General features: G+C 50.8%; 1 protein-coding gene across 1 annotated transcript; it reads left to right on the top strand.

Annotated features, from left to right (window-relative positions):
* Positions 1–1,158: 1,158 nt before the first annotated feature.
* On the top strand, positions 1,159–9,485 carry DNALI1 (dynein axonemal light intermediate chain 1). Its single transcript, XM_065916218.1, has 6 exons — positions 1,159–1,268; positions 1,781–1,926; positions 3,912–4,081; positions 5,221–5,399; positions 5,738–5,902; positions 7,823–9,485. Exons 1-6 carry the CDS (start codon positions 1,188–1,190, stop codon positions 7,856–7,858), a joined length of 777 nt encoding a protein of 258 aa, XP_065772290.1. The 5' UTR covers positions 1,159–1,187; the 3' UTR covers positions 7,859–9,485.
* The last annotated feature ends 106 nt before the right edge of the window (positions 9,486–9,591 follow it).

Below are 9,591 nucleotides of genomic sequence, written 5' to 3'. Positions count from 1 at the left end.
CTCCTGTCCCAAAGGAAATGACGGACTTGCCTCCAGGACTTCCGCTTCCGGCTGAGCGCTCTCCCAGAAGCCCTTACAGCGGAGATAACGTGACAAGATTCCGGAGTGGGCGGGGCCTTAGTGACCCGTCTCGAGAGGCGGGAGATTCAAGTTTCAAAAGCAAACTTAGGGAAAACTGCTCTCGAGGACGACTTCCCTGGTGGCTCAGACGGTAAAGAATCCGCCCACAATGAGGAAGACCTGGGTTCGATGCCTGGGTTGGGAAGATCCTTTGGAGAAGGGAACGGCTACCCACTCCACTATTCTGGATACTCCAGCCAGTATCCTGGAGAATTCCATGGACAGAGGAGCCTGGCCCGGCTACACGACTCAGCGACTTTAACTTCACTCACTTTCAAGGATCACTTTCAAGGATGTTTAACTAGTAATTACTAAACAGAGACAACCTGCACTTCTAGCGGTAGGAAAGATACTATGTCGCCATTCGCAATGCTATTTACAAGAAAAGTGAAAGTGTCCGACACTACAGGAAGATTCTTTACCACCACCGGAGAAGCCCATTTGAATTGCAGTTTGCTATTTACAGACTATATGACAAATGGGGGAAAAAAACCTGACTTGTTAAACAAAACTGTGCACAGATTGTGATTACATTTACGTTTGGAAACACCAAGGAAAGAGGAAGAAAATGCAATCACAGATGGGAGCCCGTGGGCAAATCATTAGCATTTCCTCTCTGTTCCTGCACTGTCTGATTCTGATATGTTGTCATTTCTCCATTTAATTAAAAACAAATACCTTTTATAACGTGGGAACTTCAGATGCTTTCCACTGGGAATCTTTCCCAACCCTTCGCTAAGGAGTCAGACGACTCCCCATTTTGCAGATGACAAAATGGAGGGTCAACGAAGGTGGTAAGCATCTAATTCAAATTGCGAGCTAGACGCAGCCCAGGGATTCAGAACTGTTTTTCTCCCTGCTTCCAAGAGCACCGAGGCACCCTGTTGAGCAGGCGGTCTGATAAGCATTGGAAAACTTTCTGCGAAGGCAGAGTTTGAACTCGCGCGCTGCTGGCCCCACCCCGAAGCCCCGCCCAGGCCATGAGGGCTGAGCGGAGGTTTCCATGGCGACGGCAAACAGGGCCCTGACTGGAGGGCGGCTGCTGGGCTGCTACTCGCGCCGCCACCATGATTCCCCCAGCGGACTCTCTGCTTAAGTATGACACCCCGGTGTTGGTGAGCCGGAATACTGAGAAACGGAGCCCCAAAGTAAGGACGAGTCTCAGAGGGTGGGGGAGCACGAAACTCCGCTGGGGTAAGACAGGGGCTGCGCTGAAGTCGGGAGTCCCGAGGGACAGAGGCCTGCGAGTAAAGGGAACTGGAACCTGAGGAGAGACGCCAAAGAAGACCAAATGCTGGGTGATCCCAAAGGGCAGATTAGTATGGGGAAGAAAGTCACAGGGCGATGTGACATGTCTTTTTAGTCGCAGGGCCCCAGAATAGACCTGATAGTGATGCCCCATCACTAGAGCAGAGGCCTGAGCAGCTGGGCCAGAAACATCTGTTCAAGGAGATGCAGGCATTGGGTTGGGGTGGAAGCAGAGACGCTGCATGGACTCCTTCAGCTCTGAAATATAACTTCTGCTGAGAGGACAGATAGGGGAGATTGAGCTGGGGTTAGGGGAGGGATGTGCAGGAAACTTGGAGCAATCCAGGGGCCCAGGGAGTGTGGAGCTGAGTGTCTGAGTCGCCTCCTGCTCCAACTTGTTCCTCCTTCTCAGGCTCGGCCATTGAAAGTCAGCCCCCAGCAACCTGGACCCTCGGGTCCCGTCCCACAGCCACCCAAGACCAAGCTCCCCTCAACTTCCTGTGTCCCAGATCCTACAAAGCAAGCAGAAGAAATCTTGAATGCCATCCTGCCCCCAAGGTAAACAAGTAGTGGCTAGGAGGAGGCCCAGGCTTTTGCTTCCCGGAACTTGGGAATGTGAGAGGAGGCACCCTGACTCTGTTTCTAACTGAGATTTCTTCCCAACATCCCAGAGTTTCTAGAACTTGCAGATGGCTAGATCCTGGGAAGGTCCAGGGAGACCTCTTCTCTACTTGCCATCATTTCCTGAGTGCTCTCACCCAGGCTCATGGCTTTAAATATCATCTGTATACTAATGGTTACCATGGGTCTTTTTGCAGCCCTGTCTTCCCCCTTAAACTCCAAACGTATATATTCTGCTACTTACTCATCACCTTCATGAAGATGTCCAAGGAACATCTCAAACTCAACATGTTCAAATTAAATCACAATGTCTTTCTTCCCCTAACCAGCTCATTCTCAGTCTTCTCCTTTCCACTAGGGGATCAGGCAAATTTTCATTCCCTTTGATCTCTCCAGTCACATGTCCTGCCCTTCATCACATTCTCTTGTCTCCATTGTTCTTGTTTTCAGACACTAAGTCATATCTGATTCTTTGTAACCTCATGGACTGTAGCACGCCAGGCTCCTCCATCCTCCACTATCACCCAGAGTTTGCTCAGATTCCAGTCCATTGAGTCAGTGATGCTATCTAACCATCTTATCTTCTGCCACCCCTTTCTCCTTTTGCCTCTACCTTCCAATTACTTTCCAAATCTGACTGCTTTTCACTCTGCTGCCACCGTCTTATTCCCAGTCGCTGTCACCTGCATTACTGCGATGGCCTCCTGCCTGAAAATTCTGCTTCCACTCTCTGCCCCTACAATCTATTCCCCACTCAACCCCAAAATCACAAGTCAGACCGTCCCATCTCACTCAGACTGAAATCCAAGGTCCTTACAACAACCCAGAAGACCTGGCACAACCTGGCCCCTGAAGTATCCAAGATCGTCTCTGGTTATTCTCTTCCTAGTTCACGGGGCTAATGCCACGAGAGCCTCTGCTTGCTGTTTCTGAAACACATCAATGACTTTCCCACCATAGGACCTTCTCACTGCCAGCGATCCTCTTCCCCTGATATCCCCCCGATTCCCTTGTTCCTTCACTCAAGTCTTGTTCAAATGTCCTCTCCTCAAGGAAACCTTCTGCAGACTCCTTTATAAACGGAGAGCTCCCCCCAAAAAAATATATAAATAAAATAAATAAATAAACAAAATAAACAAAACAAAATAAAACATAAAATATAAATAATAAATATATAATAAATATAAAAAATAAATAATAAAAATAAAACAAAAAAATTTTTTTAATAAATAAAGGAGGCTCCCTTCTTCTTACCCTGCTTCTTTCTTCTGCAGCCACATTGATCACAAATATCCTTTTCAACTATTTTTATGTAATAAGGTGATAGAAGTTCTGAGGGTGATTTTCACTTGCTTCCCTCTCAACAATGCATGGAGTCCTCTCCCTCAAGGTGACTCTGCCCTCAGACTGCCCCTTGTGATTCCAGAACCTGGCTGGGTCTCTGATACAAGGTTCACTATGGGCGTCCATATAGGTACACCCACCCCCCCCCCCCCCGCAGTTCATACCTTCACCTGTTTTTGTTGACACAAGGCTTATGGTCTCCTGTGTCTCCTACCCCCCAAGTCAGTGGGTACTGCCGCTGGGCCTCCCATTCAGATCAAGCAACATCCACCATAAATCTGTGCTCAGCATGTTAGGAGTGGGAGATCTGGAACGTGGGTGATGACTTCACAGAGGATCGTGGGAGAATGAAGACTGCCCAGCCCCAAGGTAGGGGCCCTATGGAGGTGGCACCGTGGGTGTGGCTTTGGAGCCACACCCTCTTCAAGGAAGAGAGAGATGGGGATTCCGGGGGGTCGGGGACAGAGCTGCCCCTCCCTCCTCTCAGGCAGAGAGTGCCAAGGGCCACCTCTGCTCAGGTCCTGAGGACCTTGTGTGGTGCTTGGGGCTGGCTCAGCCTGGCTGTGTCTATCCCGCAGGGAGTGGGTGGAGGACACGCAGCTATGGATCCAGCAGGTGTCCAGCACCCCCAGCACCAGGATGGACGTGGTGCACCTCCAGGAGCAGCTGGACCTGAAGCTGCAGCAGCGGCAGGCCCGGGAGACCGGCATCTGCCCAGTGCGCCGGGAGCTGTACTCGCAGTGTTTTGGTGAGTGGTCCGAGAGAGAGGCTACACAACGCTCTACTGCCTCCTTCCCTTCCCTTCAGTAGAGACCCAGGCCCTGAGTCCCCCCAAGCTGAGCCCATCCCGTCCTGGAATGTCTGTCTCCCCGCGCCTACCCCACCCAGCACCGTCTTCCCCTCCTGCCCATCTCTCCTACCAGTCCCCACCTTGTCAGTCGTATTCCTGATGACTTGGTTCCTCACCCCTCAGCAACTGCTTGGAGTAAGATGAGAACTTCCCACTTCCATGGGACCCCTTCCATTTGGTTCTTTTCAAAGGTTTCTATATTAAACAGAGATTAATTTTTTAATCAGAAAAATTTCATGTTCTATATTTATATCCACCTATCAACATCAGGCCTTGGTCCAAAAAAGTATTTCATGGTGATTCGTTGTGACTCAACAGACCCAGGGACTTTTTGTTTTGTTTTTTAGCCCATACCATGTGGCATGTGGGATCTTAGTTCCCTAACCAAGGATCGAACCCAGGCTCCCTGCGTTGGGAGCATGGAGTCTTAACCACTGGACCACCAGGGAAGTCCCCAGACCAAGAGATTTGAAATCTCCCTCCTTGGGTGCTGGTGTCAGATGACTGGCCCTCAGTCAAGTCTCACTGGCCCACGTGGACTTGGACATGCAGAGCACGTCCAAACCCTGCTGCCGGGGGGCTGGCAGGTTCACTTCAGTTTGAGGGCAATTCTGGCTTGTGCTCCCCGTCAGCATTTATGGAGGAGATGTTTCCAGCCCCAAACCAGTCCAGCCAAGTGGGCACAGGGGATTTCCCAACTGCTTTAAAACAGCCACCATCTTTATATCAAAAAAGTCAGATTGCTTTGAGTAGTACCCAGTCTCTGCCTAAGAGTGGACCGGAAGAGCCCCCTGGCTGTAGACGCACACAGCTCTTGTCTCCGTTTGCCCTGGCCAAGCGAGGCCTGCTGATGGCCTGTGCTCCCAAGTGCCGAGTTCAGAGAAGTCATGACGGGGCCCCCGAGACCTGCCTGCCTGTCTGCAAGTGAGGAGGACACACCGTACTGCCCTGCCCGGCAGGAAGGTGGTTTGCAGTAGGACAGTTGGCATTTCCCCTCCCGCCTGCTTTCTCCCACCTTGCTGTGTGCACCTTGGCAGATGAGCTGATCCGCGAGGTCACCATCAACTGTGCGGAGCGGGGGCTGCTGCTGCTGCGGGTGCGGGACGAGATCCGCATGACCATCGCCGCCTACCAGACCCTGTATGAGAGCAGCGTGGCGTTCGGCATGAGGAAGGCGCTGCAGGCCGAGCAGGGGAAGTCAGACATGGAGAGGAAAGTGAGTGGGTTCACCAGGAGCCCCCCAAGCCTCTGTGACTCTTCTGTCCACCTCGGGGCCACAGCCTGTCACGCCAGCACCCAACTCTGGCCTCCGAGGGTGCTTTCCCGTCACCTCAGCAAGGACCCTCTGGTTCAGTGTCACGGCCGGTCCTGGGATGACAGGACTGTCTCCCCTTGGACAAGCCCTGCCAGTCACTGGCCTCCCACTGGGTGGCAGTACAGACCCTGGCAATGCCCTGGGTCGGGCAGCTGTGTCCCAGGTCCCCTCCACCCAGGGACTCACACCACCCCATCCACTTGGCGACGTCGCAGGATGACTGGTGCTTCTGTCCGCAGATTGCAGAATTAGAAACGGAAAAGCGAGATCTGGAGAGGCAAGTGAACGAGCAGAAGGCAAAATGTGAGGCTGTTGAGAAGCGGGAGAGCGAGAGGAGACAGGTGGAGGAGAAGAAGCACAACGAGGAGATACAGTTCCTGAAGCGGACGAATCAGCAGCTGAAGGTAATCGTTGCACCGGCCCAGGTGGAGTGCCCCCAGCCCCAGCCCCAGCCCCAGCCCCACCCCCCGCCCCAGCCCCAGCCCCCGCCAGCCAAGCAGAGCAGCCCAAGCGTTTTGTCCTACAGTGACTTTCAATACTGCCAAGGAGTCAAGGAAGCTCTTCTGGGGAGAGGTGAGGGATCAGAACACAGATTCTCTGTCCATCTGGTTCTGGAGATGGGTTCTGTTCTCAACTCTGAACCCCCATGACTCCTCAGCCTGGCTCTCCTGTGGATTTTTGTTTCCCCTTGGGTAAAAGTTGCCTATCGTCTGGGAGAGGTGGGTATGTCAAAGGTGGAACTTCTGTCCTATGGCAGCTGGCATTTCGGAGCCTCCTCAGAGGGGGCTGGGTCTCTCCAGTGGGCTTTAGTGGGTGGGCTTTCCTATTGCAGTTGCCTAGAGAGGAGGCACTGCATTTGGGAGGGTGGGGGATAAGGGAAAGCCCTTTGAGAGGGAAGAACCAATTCAAATCATGAAACTTCTCCTGGTACATGATCAGAGAACTCAGGTGTAGGTGTTTTTCATCAAAGCCTTTTGCTGACAGTATACTTTAATCTGACAGAGCTGAAGGGAGGGAGGGGGACTAGTGAAAAAGGCTGGGCAGGGGGCCAGGCCTCTGAAACTCCAGGCTGTCTGTCTGGTCGAGAGGTTCTCAGAGGTTGGGTTCCAGACAGCATCATCCTCATCACCACAGCTTTTAGAAATACAAATCGTTGGGCCCAGTCCAGAGCTGCCCAATCAATCAGAAACTTTGGGGTTGGGGGCCAGCAAGCCAGGTGATTCTGATCCTTGCTAAAGTTTGAGAACCACTGCTCTAGACAAATGGCCTATTAGTGTATAATGTCCGTCTCCCATGGCCCTGGCTCGGAGGGGCCCCTGGATGTATCTCCCTCTCCTCCCTAGTTTCACAGAAGCTTACATTCTTGCGATTGGCAGGCTTGTGGGTGCTACAAGCCAAGAAGGCCAAGCATTTGAGATAAAGAAGGGCTTGTGTTAATTGCTAGTGGAGGATGACAGATTTTCTCCTTGGCAAGTTGAACAAAACAAACTTTCGCAGCCAGATGTGAATCTGTTTACTTAGCAGTCTCTGAGGCTGCCTCCCTTATCTGCCATATTCTTTCATCGTAAGCCCAAGTTCCCCGGTGCCTCCTATGGTACTGGCGGCAATAGCAAAGCAGAATGCCTTGGCTTCTAATATTTACAAGCAACCCTGTTATCCCCAGGGCAAAGGGCTCTTTAGAAGCGAGTTATTTTTATTGGCTCAAAGCTGCACTCCAAATAAAGCACTGTTTGCAGTCCCCAGGATAGACCTACTTAAAGGTCTGTCCACACACTATGATGGTGAATTATTTTTCCGGCTGCCACAGGAGCAGAGTAAGTAACTCCCAGGCGTCTGAAGCCTCACATACAAGATGGACAGCTCCCTACTCACCGGTAGCAATTTTCTCTAATTGTGTGGCAAGTTGTCTCAGTGGCTGAAAATTTGCTGTTTCCCAAACCTCTTGTCCCAGCACAGAGCTCCCAGGCTCCCAAACGAGAGAGCCAAATGTTTAACTTAGCAGAAGTATTCAGGCCTGAAATGTGAGCCATGAAAAAACCACTATTTCAACAACTTTTATTCAATTTCCTTTTCAATGCCTTATATTATACACTGAGCAGCTATTGTATGGAAAGCAGGCCAGCTCTGATTTCTCCTAATGCAGCAAGACTGAATGCCAAGCCAGAAACCAGCTAATCCAGAAAACATGGAGTTGGGAATGAAGGAGAAAAATAATTGGAGTGGCGGCATTTGGATCATTCTTCCAGGAGACTTTTGTCACCTCTCGGCTATTTGTGTTAGGCTGCATGTTTCAAATATTAATGGAGTTTGTTTCTGTTTTTCAGGCCCAACTGGAAGGCATTATTGCACCAAAGAAGTGATAATTTCCATGTGGGTCTCGGCAAGCACCAACGACCCCATCATAAGCCCTTTGTAATAAAAAGCGTTTCCTGAGTGAAGAAGCCCCACTCCCGCCCTTAGCACCACCTACATATCTGTCAGAAGTCACACCACTGCCCCCAAGTGGTGTGCACCACCTCAGGTCTGACAGCCAGGCTCCAGGCTGGACAACGGAAGGCAGTGCAGCCCAGGCAGTCTCCACACACGGCCAACCTTGGGACTTGCTGGCTTCGACAGTGAGACTTAGAACTCACCCGGCTTGGCTGTACCCGTCTCGGGTGGAGCAGCTGCTTTCTCGTCGTCTCTCCACCCTATCACTTATTTTTGGTCATAGGAAGCTGCTTCTCTACCCCATTTCTGGTCCACAGCTCACCTTGTCCCTTAACCTTGACCTGGGTTCCTCTGGACTCAGTCTTGTCTTTATTTGATGTCTTTTCATCGTCCATACTCCAATGAAGTTCTAACACCTCATTTTGGAGTTTTCAGTTGATACTGTTTCATCTTATCCCTGCTCACCAAGTCACTGGGCCCTTTCCTCCCTGCCACTGCCTACTGCTGGGTAAGAGGCAATGGCAGGGAGTCAAACCCACGAGTTTCAAAAGAGTGAGTGTCTGCTGGAAAGAAATACAGGTTGAGGTGTCCACTGTGAGCTGCCTGGACCTTGGCTCCTCCCCCACCGACTGGATCTTTTCAGCTTACTCTGCAGAAAATCAAACCCCAACCCTACAACCCTCTGACTAGCCCAGACGTCACATGAAGTTCTCATTATTAGTGACCAGGCCATGGTGAGGAGACAACTGCATTTTACTCTTCCTTATAAGCTAGACTCAAAGTTCGGAGGCTCAGAACTCTTCTGGTTTCACAGACCCATAAGACTAAATTAGCGACATAAATCTGATTCAGGGCAGACTAGCAAAATGACTAAGTTCCATCATTCAAACTTCCCAAGTAGCATAACTAAGGGGGCACTAACATCTCCCCTTGTTGGAAGGCGTTAGGTGCTCAGTACTGCCATGAAGAGGTGCTCGGACCTGACGCCTGTCTGGCAAGGGCTTCCAGGCTCCCTCAGGGAACTACAGGCCAACAGGAAGAACTGTGTTCCACTGAGTCTACAAGCCCTGCACACTTTCATCTCAAATCTCGTCACAGCTTTTACCCTCATCCAGGTGTCCTGAGAAACTAGTCCCCGGATTCCACTGAAACAGCCTGTCTGTGCCCTCTCATCTTCATGGCAAAGAGCTGTGGTCATGGAGAGGTGCTAGATCCACAACTCCCTGACTGTAGAGCAGTCACGTCCTAACTGGGTTCTCCTAACAGACCCAATGAGGAACAAGCCTCATTGTTCCTCAGCAAGCTGCTGTGGCTTTTTCTTCGTATTTTAAAGCCTAGGCTCTGTACACAACATCTACAAAATTAAAACAAAAAAAAGTTCCATTCCAAACTAAATCGCTCATTGCTAGTACAGAAGAAATATCACACTCCGAATTTTCTAGACCTTGGCCCTGTTTCTGTCAGACACCTTCATGCCAGGGTTATACTCTTAGGAACTCAGAGGACTAACTCATTTGTCAGGAGTTCGAGTGGACTCCTTCGTTGAGATCCTTGGGGGTGAAGACTTCTCTTTACTTTCACTAGTATTGGTGGGTGGTTTCAACTGTCCAATCTCAGAACAGAGGCATCCTGGTCTTTGAAATGCCAATTGGGCATGAAGACA

This window comes from Muntiacus reevesi, chromosome 1 (genome assembly GCF_963930625.1).
Source record: "Muntiacus reevesi chromosome 1, mMunRee1.1, whole genome shotgun sequence".
Lineage (NCBI taxonomy): Eukaryota > Metazoa > Chordata > Mammalia > Artiodactyla > Cervidae > Muntiacus > Muntiacus reevesi.
Note: the sequence above shows the minus strand (reverse complement) of the source record. Positions and strands in the feature narration are given on the sequence as shown.

Coding starts and splice junctions, on each gene's coding strand:
- DNALI1 (XM_065916218.1), top strand. CDS start 1,188: ATGATTCCCCCAGCGGACTCTCTGCTTAAGTATGACACCCCGGTGTTG. Junction 1,269..1,780: donor CTGAGAAACGGAGCCCCAAA/GTAAGGACGAGT, acceptor CCTCCTTCTCAG/GCTCGGCCATTGAAAGTCAG. Junction 1,927..3,911: donor AATGCCATCCTGCCCCCAAG/GTAAACAAGTAG, acceptor TCTATCCCGCAG/GGAGTGGGTGGAGGACACGC.